General features: G+C 39.3%; 1 protein-coding gene across 8 annotated transcripts in view; it reads left to right on the top strand.

The window, feature by feature from the left end:
* The window catches only part of KIT (KIT proto-oncogene, receptor tyrosine kinase), an 82,983-nt gene extending 71,195 nt beyond the window's left edge, over window positions 1-11,788 (top strand). For 4 of the 8 annotated variants that reach the window (XM_007998690.3, XM_037989436.2, XM_037989435.2 and 1 more), the window contains exons 14-21: window positions 447-597; window positions 2,445-2,533; window positions 2,986-3,113; window positions 4,185-4,307; window positions 7,588-7,699; window positions 7,811-7,910; window positions 8,264-8,369; window positions 9,516-11,788. In XM_007998690.3, the coding sequence (XP_007996881.2) occupies window positions 447-597; window positions 2,445-2,533; window positions 2,986-3,113; window positions 4,185-4,307; window positions 7,588-7,699; window positions 7,811-7,910; window positions 8,264-8,369; window positions 9,516-9,644 (938 nt within the window). In that variant the 3' untranslated portion in view covers window positions 9,645-11,788. Of the gene's footprint in view, window positions 1-446; window positions 598-2,441; window positions 2,534-2,985; window positions 3,114-4,184; window positions 4,308-7,587; window positions 7,700-7,810; window positions 7,911-8,263; window positions 8,370-9,515 lie in introns of all 8 variants that reach the window. The other 4 variants (XM_007998691.3, XM_007998689.3, XM_007998692.3 and 1 more) reach the window with 1 other exon arrangement.
* Window positions 11,789-18,429: the final 6,641 nt, after the last annotated feature.

Genomic DNA, 18,429 nt, shown 5'->3' with positions numbered 1-18,429 from the left:
TCTCGTCCCAGCTGGCTGCTCCATGTGACTGATTTTCCCACTATGCCGCAGTTTGTGCCTTCGTTATTTCCATAATAACGTTACAGCGAGTGTGTGAAGCCCTGCTGTAAACAGAAGTGAATCAAAGGATTCACGTAGGAAGCTTGATAATAGTAGAACCTTTGAAAGCAGTAACTTCTGTCTGTAAAATCAGCAGTCACGCTTGGCCCCAAATACTAATGTCATTTGGAAATTCAGGTTAAAAGAGACTTGCTTGTTTTATGTTACTCCACATAATGCTGCTTTTTTGATAAGCAGTGTTAATATATAGGATTGTATTGGGACTAAGTAGGCTTATCCACTGAAGCTGAATATTAATGGCCATGACCACCCTTGGGTATTTTTATGGGAGGCAGAATTAATCTATATATCTCACCTCTTTCTAACCTTTTCTTATGTGCTTTTAGGGCCCACCCTGGTCATTACAGAATATTGTTGCTATGGTGATCTTTTGAATTTTTTGAGAAGAAAACGTGATTCTTTTATTTGTTCAAAGCAGGAAGATCATGCAGAAACTGCACTTTATAAGAATCTTCTGCATTCAAAGGAGTCTTCCTGGTAAGACTGATTTACATAAATAGTTAGCTGTTGACAGGCAGTTCATGGGGTCATAAGGGTTTGCAATCAAGGCTGATTCTTTAAAAAATGAACTGAGGTACTCTGAGGTATGAAATCAAAATTATTAAATCATTTAAATGTGATTAACAGTTTAGAAAGTTCAAATTGTGTTTTTAAAGATTCAAACTGTGTTAAACCTAGATTTTTGCTGATTTTTAAAAAATGCATTTTTAGTTTTTTTCTACACTTTAGTTTCACGCAACTGAATGAATTCTATTTCTGTTTCTCTTACGGTTCTGTCCTGCATGTATTTCCATTTATACCGTTGAGCTTGGTACTGTATGCATGTTTCCAGTGAGATACTGTTTGTAGGGAAAATGCTAAAGCCTCTCAAGTTGCCACAATAAAGTCCCTTTAAAACCTTTAGCAGAATGACAAAGAGCTCTGAACTTATCTCTACATGTAGGCTTTTTGCTATTGACCTCTGGATTATTCCTATATACCTTGCCTCTTGTTAATTCATCATGCTATTAAAAGTCATAACTATTCCAGTACGTTTTTAAAAATTCTGGACATTATTTTCATCTCTTTCATCATTGATGCCATTCTGAATTTGAATCATGTATAAAGAGCTTCGAGTTTGATTTACAACCAGAGAAGAATTCTTCTCATACCTTGCCTATTCTTTCTTTGGAAATGCTGTTAAGAGCCACCATTTGAGAAGACTTCCTAGATGTACCCAGTCCAACAGAAGTCATGGTTATTTCGCCCAGTCCTCTATACTGTATATTGCCGCAGTTGTGCGGTAGATTTTTCCTATCCTTTTTATGCACTTTATATCCACTGCATCTTGCGATGACAAGACATTGCCTCCTGAACTCTTAACACCAGGCCCTCAAGGAGACCTCAGTAAATATTATTGATGGGCAATTACCTCTTAAAGCCATTTTCTGTACCTCTGACTAAAGTTTAAAACCCCAGGTGAAACTTCTATGTTTTTTTAATCCTATAAACTTGAGTAATGTAAAGTGGTAGTAGAAACTGTACAAAACCACTTTTTGTTAGTTTCTCCTGGGCATGTGCTCATTATATGAAGAAATGAGCCATTTTGCTTCTTTCCGAAACCTTGGCCCTATATATATCCTTTAACTTTCTGATATAATGGCCTAAATTGTTCAATCCTGTGTGATGTTCTTTGTGCTTTGGGATCCCATATGGGATTGGAACCACCAGCACACTCTGAAGGAGATTGTTGTCATGGTGTTTCTATGCTAATCAGAAGCAGGAAGTACTAGAAATCTTGAAGAGTCTCCAGCCAAATGTTGCAGATTGAAGAGGTCCAGATGGTTCAGAAAATCATCCAAATTATTGGTGTTTATCTGAACCAACTTGATTTTTTTTTAAAACCTTTTTCCATCAGTCACTATATGTTAACGATCTCTGCCTCCCCCATAACACATCTTGGAAGCTCTTCTTTGTCTTTCTTTCATCTTGTCTCCTGGGGCTCATTTAGAGAGTTTGAGGTGATACAGGATACCATATTTGGCTCTCTGTCTCCCGTTAAATTCATTGTGTCAAGAGATGGGAAATTTCTAACCTGAGTCCTCTATATGATTAAACACAAAAAGGACACCTAGTTTCTGGGCATGGACCCCAATATCAAATATTAAAAAGTCATATCTTACAGAATAAGATTTTCAAACTCTATTCAAACTTTACATGGCTTTCTTCAAATTGGTCCAGTCTATCATGTAGCAGAGGGGATGAGGAGGTATAGCCTGACCCGTGAGTGCCCTTCTGCGTGTCCCACTTGATTCAGTCATGACTTGTTTCATCTCTCCCAGCAGCGATAGTACTAATGAGTACATGGACATGAAACCTGGAGTTTCTTATGTTGTCCCAACCAAGGCTGACAAAAGGAGATCTGCGAGAATAGGTGAGTACCTACCTATCAAGCAACAAGAGCAACTTTATTTATAAAGAATATATGTATCATGCTAATGTGGAATATAACATCATTCCCAGCAGCAACGATGCAGACCAGTTCTGCTTTACGGTAGCAATGCCAATGGTCAATGGCAGTTAGGGTTGTAAGTGGGAATTTGGGGTCAGAGCATTTGTTTTTGTGCCTGAGCATCTTACTATAGATATGAGATCTTTGTATTAATTCGCCATCCCTCTCTACGGATTTTGTAACTCAGCCTAGGATTGTTAAATATTAACTTTGTGATTCAGCATCTACCTTTGCTGGACACAAGGGAAGTGATCTGCCTGCAAGTTCACATTAGTTCATTCATTACCAGCCTTTGGTATTGTCATTGCCACTGTCTTTTCCTGTCCTAACCTTTATGGTTTTAATCGCTAAGAAAAATCCTCTCTTCCTCACAGGCTCATACATAGAAAGAGATGTGACACCCGCCATCATGGAGGATGACGAGTTGGCCCTAGACTTAGAAGACTTGCTGAGCTTTTCTTACCAGGTGGCAAAGGGCATGGCTTTCCTTGCCTCCAAGAATGTAAGTGGGAGTGATTCTCAAAAGAGTTTTGTGTTTTGATTTTTTGATTTTTTTGATTTTTTTTTTCTTGAGAACAGAGCATTTTAGAGCCATAGTTAGAATGCAGAGTGTCATTTTGAAGTGTGGTAACCAAAAGCAGAGGAAATTTAGTTTCTTCATGTTCCAACGGCTGTCTCTTTGGAATTCCTGTTCTAATTTGTAAGCTTTAAAGTGCAAGCCTGTCTAAATGAGTTTTTCTATGAATATTCTTTTATATGCATTGAAATTCATTTAAAACTTTTGGCTTTTAGGATGTAGGATATGTTCCTAGAGAACAGAATCATTTTATCAGTAAAAGCAGAGGGCACCTCATAGTTACAAGGCTTAGGGTGAAGCATAGGCTTGAGTTTTATTGAAGTTAGATCCAAATATTATATGTGTGGCTTATGAAGTATCAGGAAATAAGGGGTCAGAGAGAATAATAAACACTTGGGAGAAGGATAAGAATGGAAAGAGAATGATGGAATGAAAACAAGGAGCATGGTCTGTGGAAGGGTGAGAGGAATTCCTTAGGAAGTAAGATTAACCAAACAGAATGAGGTTACCAGTCCTACCCTTAAATGTCATGGGTGACATTTCCCAACAATTACCAAACTAAGAAAGGATATAGGATGGCTGAAATAAAGACCTTCTTCCGTGTGTCCTTGGGAGATGTTAGATTGAAGTTGCAAAGGCATGTTAGGAACTCTGTGAAAGGACATTCAACAAACTGCATGCAAAATGAATTTTCAGTTTAAACAGTATGATATGACTATTTCTTATGTATTTCCCTATGAATGAAAGCAGTCCTGAGAAGAAAATAGCATTTATTAGAATTGCTTTTGAAAGAGATTATAGTAATTAGACTCTTGATTATGTGAACATCATTCAAGGCATACTTTTGATTTTTATTTTTGGTGTACTAAGTACTTTAAAACAAAAGTGTTGGATTTTTTATAATATAAGCAACACTCTAATATTAAAAAGTTAGTTTTCACTCTTTACAAGTTAAAATGAATTTAAATGATTTTCTTTTCTCCTCCAACCTAATAGTGTATTCACAGAGACTTGGCAGCCAGAAATATCCTCCTTACTCATGGTCGGATCACAAAGATTTGTGATTTTGGTCTAGCCAGAGACATCAAGAATGATTCTAATTATGTGGTTAAAGGAAACGTGAGTACCCATTCTCTGCTTGACAGTCCTGCAAAGGATTTTTAGTTTCAACTTTCGATAAAAATTGTTTTCTATGATTTTCATAATGTAAATCCTGTCCAGGGATATCGCACATTTTAGCAGTCAAATTAAGTGTACTTCAGCAAAATTTGCATGGTATGCTGAACATTACTACAACTAACAGTCAATAATAGAATTCCTAATTCTAATTGTGTAATTATGGGGCATGGGAAGGAAACAGAAATAGCCTTAATTTTCATTATAGCCTGAGAATGGCAATGAACTTGATTTTGCTCAAGTGTAACAAATGTAGGTCATTGAAGGTCACAGCAGGATAAATTTTGGCGGGATTGACATGCCGTGTGAAAAATACTAAAATCTAAGATCGTGTTCAGAGTTAGCCATATAGAATGTTGGATCCTAGAATACACAGAGAGCTATTAAATAGGTTCATAAGTAATAGTGGGTTTGTAGAATATAGTAAATGTTTTTCAAAGTGCTGTATTTTATTGCCAATTACTGAATCCTGAGAACAAACCCTCATCCTATAATTGCAGCACCTTCCTATTTTAAAAGTTGGAGAAACTAAGGCATAGCATATTTTAGTGCTTTTTATCTGAGGTGACACAGGGCAGTAGAGACTGAAACCAGAGCCTGTGATTTCCAGATTGGCATCTCATCGCCATGGAAAACCATATCGCCCCTTATATTCTTCTGTGCCTGTCTTCCTGGGCTCATTTCTACAGTCGATTTATTCCTGGAGGTGGAATTGGGCCCCTTATGATCATGTAGTGTCCCCCTCATCACTGCGGTGTCTCTATTGGTAGCCTGTACCCGACTTGGTTTTGTAAGAGTGTTGCTGTGTTTATCTCCTGGCCAAAGCATGAATTTCTGAAAAGGCTGCCCTGAAGCTAGATATTATCATCAGGAGTGATAATAAAAACAACTTCTCTTCATCCTCGTGCAATTTTGGAAGGAAGAATGATAAGTTGTTAATTATCCAGTCCTCTGAATATTGACCAAAGGGAGGAGGAGGAAGGTGGCAGTCTCCAGGCCCAGTCTTGATGAATTCTGTATTCTGTCTCCATTATTTCCTGGCTGTGTAATTTTGTCAAGAGTTATCCAATAACTCTGAATCTTTGTTTTTCTCCCCTTGGGAATAATAGTGATTCCTGACTGAGAAAGTTATGAGTTAATATATGTAAAGTGCTCAGGACAGTGCCAGACATATTGTTACTATTCTTTATAGATGTCTTATTTACGATCTAAATAATCGTGATGATGGTTATATACTGTCTTATTATTAGTTAGTGACCTTAGTTTGAATTAACAGAGGGGTTGGCTCCATCAGGCTTCCAGACTGTAGAGTCCAGTTCAAGTCAGTTGAACTAACCAATCACAGACGTCGCCTTCACCTGTCTAGTGGGTAAGGAGAATTTCTGGAACAAGATAAGAAACTCAAACATGTTACCGCCCTGCATTTATGTCATCATCATTTGAGATCTCCTTGTTACGTCAGGTTCTCTGAAGTTCTTTCCTTTCACATGAGTTCTTCATCATTTTTCATGTCATGGCCCTTTTAGAGTCTGGTAAAGCCTATGGAACCCTTATCAGAACACTGTTTTCGACGCCTATGATGAAATATGTAGGATTACGAAGGAAAACAGTTAAACCGAAATAACTATCACATTATTAAGTAAATTTGTGATATGTCAGTACATGTGTTTACTACAGAGAGTAACAGGCTCTGTTAGGTTGGTGCAAAAGTAATTGTGGGTTTTGCTATTACTTTTTTCCAAAAACCACTGTAATTTTAGAGTGGTGATTAATGTAAATGTGATTTTGAGATACTTGTAAAGACTTAATAGGATATGAAGATGTTCATGACAAAGTCGCAGGTACAGCTAATACTACTGTGGTTTATCACCTTTCTTAGTAATTTGGAGAAATGCTAAATTTCATCTAGAAATTAGCAAAACTAAGGATGTCATTTTTCCTTTCCAAGTTCACAGGCCCCTGAATTTGACACCCATAGATCTCAGGTTAGGAGCCCTCATAGGAGCTTTAGCACAACATCTAGGAAGAGAAGGGATATTGGAAGTTTGTTTTTGTTTTTTTAAACTGACTAAAATAACTTTAACACCAAAAAAAAAAAAAAAAGCTGTCCCAGATTTCAATCCTAAATGGATTAAGAGAAGGATTGATTTAGCTTTTTGTGGCAGATTAAGATTGGGAATCCAGAATGCATCTAAGAGGAATAGTTACAGAAAGTTCATCTCAACTTTAATGGAGAGAGTTCTCCAAAGAGTCATGATCACAAGCCACTACTGTTTATTGGGTACTTGCCTTTATTCTAGGCAGTTTTTCAGACAGCACTGAGTCAGGTGGTGCTAAGCATTTTTACCCACATTGTCTTATTTAATGGGACAATTCATAAAATTCATAAAGGACAATTCATAAAATTAAAAGTGTTCATTTTGTTTTACAGAAGATACGGAGGTTTAATTACAGATATTTTAATGACTTCCCCAGTGTATTAGAGTTTTGGGTTTTGACTTCTGTCAAAACCCAAAATAAAAGAAGTCTAAGGGTAGCAGGCCAGGATTGGTATAAAGATTCCATGGAGTACCTGGGCCAAGTCTTTCCCTTCCATGCTTAGCCATTCCTGGGTGTAACCCCCATGTCCATGGTCCAAGATGACCACCAGGTAGATAGCCAGCCATCACATCCAGAAGGCAGGGGGCCCTTGCACTACAGAAGAGAGGGCAGAAGGCACATGCCAGCTATATTGTAAGGAGGGATTCCTGAAGCTGCCATACAGCACTTACAACTGGGTGGCCAAAACCGAGTCACCTGACTACAGCTAGCTAGCTGCAAAGGAGGCTGGGAAATGTAGTCCTAATTGTGAGAGGCCATGTTTCTGTTTTTAAGGAAGGGAGAGGGACATATTCAGTGGAAACTAACAAATCTCTGCATTACCTAAGGCCCATGATAGAGCCAGAGCTAAAATGTCTGGCTGTCTCTGATGTTTGTGCTCTTAATCTCCATGCCGTACTGACATAGTGTTCACATCTTAAAATGGGGATAATGAACTTGTGAGCCATGTATTTCAGAGGTGATTAGGATCATCTGAGATTATATAGGTAGAAGATTTTTGTGAGACGGTACTTAAGTTATCATGTCACATTTCAGCAACAGCAGCATCTATAAGAATATCTTCTGTTCAGTTTTGTTGAGCTTCTGAATTAACATTGTTGACTCTGTTGTGCTTCCATTACAGGCTCGACTACCTGTGAAGTGGATGGCACCTGAAAGCATTTTCAACTGTGTATACACATTTGAAAGTGACGTCTGGTCCTATGGAATTTTTCTTTGGGAGCTATTCTCTTTAGGTAAAATGATCCTTGCCAAAGACACCCTCATTAGACTCAGAGCATCTTCTTGAGATTTCATTAGTGTCCTGCTTCCTTGTGATTAACACTGCTTTGCAAACTGTGTCTCAGGAAGCAGCCCCTATCCTGGAATGCCAGTCGATTCTAAATTCTACAAGATGATCAAGGAAGGCTTCCGGATGCTCAGCCCTGAACATGCACCTGCTGAAATGTAAGGGTCGAAAAATTTTTCCTTTAGATCACATTTTCCCTTTTATTTTTCTTTTTAAAGACAGAAACCCAGATGTTGAGGGTTTTCATAACACAGTTTGAAATGTCACTTGGTTTCTTTATGACACGCTGGTCAAATGTCATTTCTGTAGTTTATTTTCATAATCTCTTGTCACCAAAAATACAGAAAGTTTCAGCAGCATTTCATACATGCAGTGTTTTATGTTATCCATATGTCAGTCCATATGTCCAGTTGCATAGCTCTGGAATTATTACTGAAGTTGCTGGATGCCATACATTTGAAAACAGTCTGAGGGTGTTGAGGAGGGATAGTAAATGGCCCTTGTCTTGCAGGTATGACATAATGAAGACTTGCTGGGATGCGGATCCCCTAAAAAGACCAACATTCAAGCAAATTGTTCAGCTAATTGAGAAGCAGATTTCAGAGAGCACCAATCATGTGAGTATACTCTGGCTGAATCCCCCTTCTCCCAGTTCCAGGTGTGTCCTCCTCCTCAGGTTTTCAAGGTGAGGACTAACCTCCCAACCCCTTCTCTCCTCATCTTAGGTTGCAAATTGGGCTTCAGGTAGGGGAAGTAAAGCAATGGAAACCAGTTCTTTCTGCCCAGCCCTCCTGTTCTGAGCCAAAGAAGGATGTGAGATTGAGGGGGAAGGGTGGAGAGTTTTGTACTCAGTGGAAGTAGAAGTTTCCGTAAGGATTTGCCATGTTTCCTCCCCTATCTCAAATGCTGGTCATGGGGTCAGTATTTTCTCCCTCTCACATGTCAGGGCCATTCATCCTTTGGAGGGTTGGGGTGATGTGAATAGAATAAACGCATAGAAAAGACAGCTTGTTACTGCAGTGAAATAAGCCTTCTGATCAAACAAGCATAGCCAGAAAATGGCAGATAGCTGTCATGCCCACAAGCCATATAGAATGAAGAGCTGTTTGAAGTTGGGAGATCCCTCCCAGTGATTTGGGAAGTGGGGGGGAATGAAAACTCAAATCTATTATTTCCTCTCTTGCTTTTAAGGAAGAATTAGTGATACTTTGACTCTGATTTTTTTAAGCTGCTTTCTTTACTGGGCTGTGTGCTTGGAGCTATCTTTTCTTTCCTAATAGCACACCACTGATAATTTTTGGGTTAAAGCTTGTTCTTCTGGGTTTCAAAGCGTGTTTCAACTTAAACAGCATTTTTCACCCAGTTACTTTGATTCTTGACAGGAGACCCCTGGAAGGGCCATGGGTTTCTCAGCAAATTACATTGGTTGTTGGGTTGTAGTTGGCTGTAGAGATTTACAAGCCTTTTTAGATAGGTTTGATAGTGCTTGCTCCCTGGTGTGCCCCATTAGAAGAGCTAAGCTTGTGCATGTTTTGTCCCTACTTCTCGTATGAAGTTATTTCCTTTGGAAAAATGAAGGGGAAAACAAAGCTTATATTTGTTTTGTCAGTATGACTTGGGTTTTGGCCATAAAGTTCTTGTAAACCACTTCTCTCTTAAGAGTTTCCATCAGCTAGTGGTGATCTTGACACTGTAAGTATGCCTTTTGTTGTTGTGTTCATTGTAGGGACCTGGTGTATTGACTATGCGCTTGTTTTCCCCAGATTTACTCCAACTTAGCAAACTGCAGCCCCAACCGACAGAAGCCTGTAGTGGACCATTCCGTGAGGATCAATTCTGTCGGCAGCACCGCTTCCTCCTCCCAACCTCTGCTTGTGCACGACGACGTCTGAGCAGAATGAGTGTTTGGGTCACCCCTCCAGGAATGATCTCCTCTTCTATTGGCTTCCATGATGGTTATTTTGTTTTCTTTTGACTTGCATCCAACTCCAGGATAGTGGGCACCCCACTGCAATCCTGTCTTTCTGAGCACACTTTAGTGGTTGATGATTTTTGTCATCAGCCACCATCCTATTGCAAAGGTTCGAACTGTATATATTCCCAATAGCAAAGTAGCTCCTACCATGAACAGAAAACATTCTGATTTGGAAAAAGAGAGGGAGGTATGGGCTGGGGGCCAGAGTCCTTTCCAAGGCTCTTCCAGTTCTGCCCAAAAATATGGTTGATAGTTTACCTGAATAAATGGTAGTAATCACATTTGGCCTTCAGAACCATCCATAGTAGTATGATGATGCAACAAGATTAGAAGCTGAAAACCTAAGTCCTTTATGTGGAAAACAGAACGTCATTAGAACAAAAGACAGAGTATGAACACCTGGGCTTAAGAAATCTAGTATTTCATGCTGGGAATGAGACATAGGCCATGAAAAAAATGATCCCCAAGTGTGAACGAAAGATGCTCTTCTGTGGACCACTGCATGAGCTTTTATACTACTGACCTGGTTTTTAAATAGAGTTTGCTATTAGAGCGTTGAATTGGAGAGAAGGCCTCCCTAACCAGAACTTGTATATACGCATCTATAAATTGTCCGTGTTCATACATTTGAGGGGAAAACACCATAAGGTTTCGTTTCTGTGGCATTATGTCCACTTGTGTATAGAAGTAGATTAAGAGCCATATAAGTTTGAAGGAAATAGTTTATACCATTTTTTAAGGAAACAGTGTAGCCACAAAGCACAGTCTAAAAATCTCCTCTTTTAGCTGATGAACTTATTCTATAGATTCTGCGGAACAAGTCTATCAGCTTCAGAATGGCATTGTACTCAATGGATTTGATGCTGTTTGACAAAGTTACTGATTCATTGCATGGCTCCCACAGGAGTGAGAAAACACTGCCGTCTTAGTTTCGCTTCTTATGTAGCAGGAAATAAAGTTTAGGTTCAGCCTCCCTCACAGGCATGTCCTGGACGCCGGGCCAGTATCTATATATGTGTGTGTACGTTTGTATGCGTGTAGACAAATATTTGGAGGGGTATTTTTGCCCTGAGTCCAAGAGGGTCTTTTAGTACCCAAAAAGTAACTTGGCTTTCATTATTAGTACTGCTCTTGTTTCTTTTCACATAGCTATCTAGAGTAGCCCACCAGAAGCTTCCATAGTGGTGCGGAGGAAGTGGAAGGCATAAGTCCCTATGTATTTGCGGTCCACCTGCGCTTAAGGCACTCTGTTATTTAGACTCATCTTACTGTACCTGTTCCTTAGACCTTCCATAATGCTACTGTCTCACTGAAACATTGAAATTTTACCCTTTAGACTGTAGCCTGGACATTATTACTGTAGTTGACCTCTTTAAAAAAACAAAACAAAAAACTCTCCTTCCTCACTGCCCAATATAAAAGGCAAATGTGTACATGGCAGAGTTTGTGTGTTGTCTTGAAAGATTCAGGTATGTTGCCTTTATGGTTTCCCCCTTCTATGTTTCTTAGACTACATTTAGAGAACTGTGGCCATTATCTGGAAGTAATCATTTGCACTGGAGTTCTATGCTCTCGCACCTTTCCAAAGTTAACAGATTTTGGGGTTGTGTTGTCACCCAAGAGATTGTTGTTTGCCATACTTTGTCTGAAAAATTCCTTTGTGTTTCTATTGACTTCAATTATAGTAAGAAAAGTGGTTGTTAGTTATAGATGTCTAGGTACTTCAGGGGCACTTCATTGAGAGTTTTGTCTTGGATATTCTTGAAAGTTTATATTTTTATAATTTTTTCTTACATCAGATGTTTCTTTGCAGTGGCTTAACGTTTGAAATTATTTTGTGGCTTTTTTTGTAAATATTGAAATGTAGCAATAATGTCTTTTGAATATTCTGAAGCCCATGAGTCCTTGAAAATATTTTTTATATATACAGTAACTTTATGTGTAAATACATAAGCGGCGTAAGTTTAAAGGATGTTGGTGTTCCACGTGTTTTATTCCTGTATGTTGTCCAATTGTTGACAGTTCTGAAGAATTCTAATAAAATGTACATATATAAATCAAGTGGAATCATTTGATTGTTGAGATTCGTGAGATTAAACTTTAAAGCATTAAAGTGCATTCATCCTGACAACGTTTTGTACTCAGTTTTCATAAAATATGTGCAAGACTATCAGATCATACTAGGATTTACATACTTAGAGATTGAACAGATATTAAGAATTTTCATACGTGTGATATTTTCTCATTTTAGTCGTACAACCTGAGGTCTCTATTTAAATTGAAAAATAGATACAGTGAACATTCTAAAAATTTTACACATAGCTATGATTACTATTAGGTTGATTCATGTGAATTTTTGGTATTCACGTGAATTTGCTGCCATTTTTGGCAGCAGAATAATGGTCAAATAACAGCAATTTCATGTGGCTTAATTTAATATGACTGGCATGTTTCCTCCCAGAAGAGACTGTCTAAAAACATGAACAGTAAAATAATAGACCAGGTTAACATGAGGAATCCCAAGAAAGTGGCTTGTATTCTTGTTGGCTTGGGTTTTGAAGACAGGTTATTTCAAAATGAGATATTCATGCTCCACCTGAAGTCCTTATTCTTACTTGCTTTTGGAACAGAGTTAGGTTCCACTTCTACTTGGAGGGAGGTGCTTAGTATGTATGAACTGGGTGCCGTCATGTGTGTGAAACATTCTGCATGCCCAAGTGATACTGTCCAGACCACTGGAACCCAAACAGAGGCTGAGAGTTCTTCAGCTTGAAACAAAGGAAGCACCCTGAATCACATAATCCTATTAAGAATGAATTAGGCACCCACACACTCTCAGTCATGACTGCCTTTATTGATGTGACATCTACACCTGCAGAAATGTCTCCTGAAAGGAAAGGGAAGGGGTGAAAAGTGACCTGTAATGAAAAGGAATCCTTTTAAAATCAAGAGGGAATTGTGTGGCAAAGAATGCGTCAATAATCAGTGAAAAACACCCACATTTCAGTCAGGCGATTCCCATTATTTTATTACAGACAGGAATGAATGCTAATTGACCACGAAACAAAGAAGTCTTTTCTTTCCAAATGTTTTCGCTGTCATTTAGCCTTTGTCATGTGTGAGAAATTTGCGTTAGAAGCAGTTGACAGGCCCCTGTGTTAGGAGTCTAGCTAATTTTCCTCACCAGCCTAGTTTTTCAAAGGAAAGTAATACCAGGTCTTGGTGCCCAGGCTCAAACTTGGTTCAAATCTCAGTGCCATCCCTGTCTCTACCACTTACTGTTGTGTGACATTAGGCAGATTAGCTCTTGAAATCTCAGTTCGTGGGAGTAGTGTCTACCTTGATGTATTAATGTGAAGCTGTCGAGACCAGCTCGTTCATATGCCTAATAAGTTTTGCCATGGCCAATTCACCTTATTAAGCAGGGAGGGTGGTGCTTCTGTACTGACACAACTCATTTAAAATTATACAGTCAAAAACTTGCTTCTAATTTTCTTAGGTGCAAACAGTATTGTACAAGTGTGCTGCAAAACTTGACGTTGCTATAAAGATTGCTGGGTGGTGGTGGTTTTTCTTTTTTTTTTTAATCCCAGTGTTTGGCCAGGAATTCAAAACTCTCTATTCTTGCTCCAGCCTTCCTTCCTACTTCTCTCCCATTATCGAAGGCCCATGAGTGTGCCCCATGCTCTTCTCTGCTTCCATTCTCAGACTGCATACTGTCCCTTCTCTCCAGCAAGACAGACCAGCAAAATCATCTCAATGGGAAGTTGTCGCTGAACTCCCACAGCACTCTTTACTTTTTATGGCTCTTACAAAATATTTTGGCTCTTGTCTTGTCCCCACCTCCACTATATCTAGACTTAAAATCAGTTAACATAAAATTCCCGTATGTGCCAGGGTTACTGCGTTTACTTGTTTAAATATTGAATTGTCCAGACACTCAGGGGTTAAATTGCCCAAGAGGTTGCAAGAGTTACGTTTTGCCCAAGTTCACTGAGCAGTACATGAAGCCAGACTTAGAATCCAGATCTGTACCTCAGTGATGGCAAATACCTGGTCTTCCCACGCTGGTGTCTCCAACCACCCTGGCCATGCAGACATCACTCATCTGCCACCACACCCTCCAACTGAGCCCAGGTGCCTTAGAACTCACAGTCTTCTCCAACAAGCTGATATGAATCAATTGGTGTTAGCCTGCAGAGAGACTTACCTGTCCCCTTTAAATGATGACCAAGTTTCCATCTTCCTGAGGGACAGATGTTCTTCATCTCAGACACCCCCAAAGCTGCTAGCACAGTACTTCAAGAGTGGTTCTTTTTGAACAAATAATTAAACATCCCATCAGTGTTTGGAGTGAGAGAGAGCCATTTGGGAGGAAATGGGCCCAAGAAAGAGGGGAAATAGAAGAAGACAGAAGGCAGTGAAGTTAGCTTAATTTCACATGAGGGGGTGGCACTTTGGGGAGAAGGGAAAGGGGAACGAGAAACATTCCTTTGGACAGCCTTACTGAGGCCTATACAGAGGCTTTGTGGGAACAAGGAGAAGAGAAGGAAGGCGTTGGTAGATTGGGAAGGGTGGAGAGGAAGGGAAAGTGGCAGGAGTGCTCTTCCTTATTCAGAAGTAGGGAGAGGAGCTGAAGCTGACAAGCAGTTTCTGGGCTTGAGGTGCAGAAGCTGAAGACAGGAAGACCGTGCCACCCCACACTTGGTCTTGGAGAAGGTCAGCAGCACTGGTGTCTGCATGAGAAAATGCCCCACGGGAGAGGTCTCGGGATGAGCAAGGCTTCAGGAAGCACCAGCTGGGCAGCCTTTGAGTGAACCTTTATGAAGAAAAGTGTATTGGTTTGCTAGGGCTGCCATAATAAAGCAGTTGAAACTGGCTGGCTTCCGTATGGAAATTGATTGTCCCACAGTCCTGGAGGCTAGAAGTCTGAGATCAGGGTGTTGGCAGGGTCAGTTCTTTCTGAGCACTGTGAGAATCTGCCCCATGCCTCTGCCAGCTTCTGGTGCTTTGTCGGCAGTCTTTGGCATTCTTTGTACATCTCTGTCTTCAACTTCAACTTCACATGGTGCTCTCCCTGTGTGTGTGTCTGTGTCCAAGTTCCCCTTTTGGTGAAGACACTAGTCATATTGGATTAGGGGTTCAACCTATTCCAGTACAAGTTCATCTTAACTAATTACATCTCCCAAGACCTTATTTCCAGTAAGGCCATATTCTCAAGTACTAGGAGTTATGGATATGACTTCAACATAGGAATTTGGAAGAGACACAATTCAACCCAGAACAAAAAAATCTCAAAACCCTCTTGATTGCAGGTGACCTGGTCCTCCCTAGAGTACTGAAATGGGCTCTCTAAAAACTCTTGAATGATCTCCAAAGTTCCAATTTCAGAGCCCTCTGTTCAATCATTGCATTACCTAGAGCAGTGTTTAGAACAGAGTCTGGTCTGTAGCAACCACTCAATTGTCAAATAAATGAAGCTTTATGCATTGAAATACTCCTCCTTGTAACTTGCCTTCTTGCCTGCATTCTCTGCTCCTCCTCTTTGTCTTCCTCCAGCACCCTTTTAAAAGTAGCAGTTCCAGGGTTTGGTCCTTTCTTATTTCAGCTGATACGTTCTCCAATCTCTGGTCAATCTCATCTAATCCCTGAGATGTGGCTGTCATCTACCAACCTACAATTTCCAACTCTGTCTCTGGCTCTGACATCTCTCCCTTTGTGTAGACTAGAATTGCCAGATAAAATAGAGGACATCCAGTTAAATTTGAATTTCAACATTTAATATAAGTATGTACCCTTAAGTATTTAGAACATATGGATCCTAAAAAATTATGTGCACTTGAAGTTCAAAGTGAAACTGATGACCAGTATTTTGTTTACTAAATCTGATAACCCTTGTCTAGATTGTGACACTCTTGAAATTAAGGACGGCACTTAATTAATTGTTGGATATTCTAAGTCCAGCACATGGAAGAAATGCAGTTTCAAAGACACTAAAATATGGAAAAGGAACTTTATTTTATTGAAGATCTGCAAGTGGCAAACCCTTTACTTTTTGATGTCTAAATTGTCATTTCACCTTCATTCTTAAAAAAATTTTTGCACTAGATACAGAACTCAAGGATGGCACTTATATTTTTCAGCACATTCGTTTCCACCCTCTTCGAGTTTCCATTTTTTGCTATTGAGAAGTCTGTTCAGATTGTCATTCTCCTGAAGATATTATTTTTTTGTTTTCATTATTGCCTCTAACATTTTCTCTTTGTCTTTGGTCTTTACAGTTTCACTATGATATGTCTAAGCTTGAATTTCTCTTTACTTATTTTATTTGAAATTATTTGGACTTCTTGAATCTATAGATTGGTGTCTTTAATCAATACTGGAAAAATCTCAGTCCTTTTAAAATGGTTCAATCTTTAAAAAATCTTTCTTCTCCATCTTATTTCTCGTCTCCTTCTGGTACTCCAACTCAATGCATCTTAAAGTCTCACTGTATCCTCCATATCTCTTAATCTGGCTTTCGTATTTTCCTTCTTTTTGTCTTTCTATGCTACACGCAAGGTAATAACTGTTCTTCCTGTTATCCGAATTCCCCTTCAGCTCCTGTCCATGGAGAACCATTTTAGTACCTTTATTGAGGTATAATGAACATAGCATAGACTCCACTGGCCTTTGTAAGTATAAAATTCAATGAATTTATTAAATTACAGAATTGTGCAACTATTCCCACAATTCAGCTTTAGAACATTGCTGTTATCCCCAAAATTTCCCTTATGCCTGTTTGCAGTTAAAAGGTATTCAAATAATTTTAATGGATTAATTTTCAGTTACTTTTGCCCTGTGAGATGATACCACATATTTGACTTTCTCTTATATTACTCACTCATTGAGTCATTTATTATCTCTAGGCTCTTTCTAGATGTTTTGGTCATATAAATAACAGTGATAATCAACAGGTTGCCTTGGTTGGAGAATTATCAGTGGTGATAATACTGATGATAATGAGAGCTACCATTTACGTAATGCCTATTATGTCCCTGGATCTTTATTGGGTGTGTTATACGCATTACTTTATTTGAGCCTCACAACAATCCTGGAAGGTAAGTATTGTTTGTCTCCATTTAAAGGTGAGAAAACTTGGCCTCTGAGAGACTTGCTATCTTGCCCTAAACTTCACGGTTATGGGCAATGGAATTGAGAGGTAAGCTCTAGTTTGACCCCTGAGTCATAGGATTTTAAGCAGCAACTTCACCAAAATGAGCAAGCCCTTTCTTGTCTTTTTCTCGTGTTGGATGATCTTTTAGCCATTTTGTTTCACTTTTAAAAATACAAGAGAAGGCTGAGCATGGTGGTTCACACCTATAATCGCAACACTTTGGGAGGCCAAGGGAGAGGATTGCTTCAGCCCAGGAGTATGAGACAAGCCTGGGCAACACAACGAGACCGCATCTCTATAAAAAATAAAAGTAAGATAAATAAAAATACAAGAGAAGGTAAGGAAATCAAATCAGCCACTTTGCTACTTACTACTAATTCCTCTAAAATGCTGGTGAGAATGTAGTTGAAGTAAATGCTAATATAGGCTCCAGAATTATCTGTTGATGTCACAGGTTTGTGATCTGCCCACTTCCTGGTGTGCCATGTGAACCTCCCCATGTCCTTCAGGGACATTTATCCCTCTGTTTCAAAGAATAATCTTTTTCATTTGAGCCTAGTGAGAAAAACAAAATGCTGGATTTACAGAGGGCTGTGGAGTCTGAAGTGTGGAGAGGAGCACTAGATAGAGCCAATCAAGAATTTCAGATCAATGAGAGTGTGGGTGAAAATACCGCCTTTCTCTCGATCCAACAGTTGTTATTGTTGATTATAAATTAACAAGCTGTTACCCATATGTCTCCTCCACTGTCGATTCCATGTTCATTGGTTGAATGCGGCTTCTATGATGTGGTTCTTCTACGAAGGGTTTAACTTCACAAGGGCTAAGTCCTCAGGGTAAATGCTCCTAGTTGAAATCAATGTTCTCAAGTGACTCAGCTGTGTGTCTCCATCCGTGGCTGACTTTGAAGTGTGCGTGCCTTTTTGAGCACATCAGCAGGACTATGGTGTATTTTATGATACTGACCTTTTTCTTTGTGGTCTGTGGCTTAGCAGCCACTCTTGTTCTATAGCAAATGAAGAATGAGGACAGGCAAAAGGACTTTCTTCATGGCTGCTTGTCTCAGGATATGAATAGGCATCCTAGGGAAACTGAAAACACTTGTGTCCACACAACAGGCCACCTGGGTGGCCTGAGTGCCAAACCCTCTTATGTGGCATAATTTGCTTCTAATCAGGGTGCATTTCACTCCTATGGAGTGTTTGGTATAGAAAGCGGGTATGTGTGAACTGAATTTCTCTACTGCTACATTCAGATACTCCAGCTGGCATGATAGCATGATGTGACAATAGTTTTTATTGAATGATCTGGTTCATTAGCAAAGACATGAAGTGACTTTGTTGAGAAGGATACAGAGGCTTCCAACAGGTTCAGTGAGAAAGAATGCTGTGGTTAAGTTCTGTCTGCTTGGACATAGGCATGGGGAATTGTATTTTGTGTGCTAACTCTTACATAGCACCCATATATAGCTCGTATGTTCTCAGTGCTTTACATACATTCATTAGTCTAATCCTCTCAAAAACCATATGTAATAGTTATTATTTTA

The sequence above is a fragment of the Chlorocebus sabaeus genome, chromosome 7 (assembly GCF_047675955.1).
Source record: "Chlorocebus sabaeus isolate Y175 chromosome 7, mChlSab1.0.hap1, whole genome shotgun sequence".
Lineage (NCBI taxonomy): Eukaryota > Metazoa > Chordata > Mammalia > Primates > Cercopithecidae > Chlorocebus > Chlorocebus sabaeus.
Note: the sequence above shows the minus strand (reverse complement) of the source record. Positions and strands in the feature narration are given on the sequence as shown.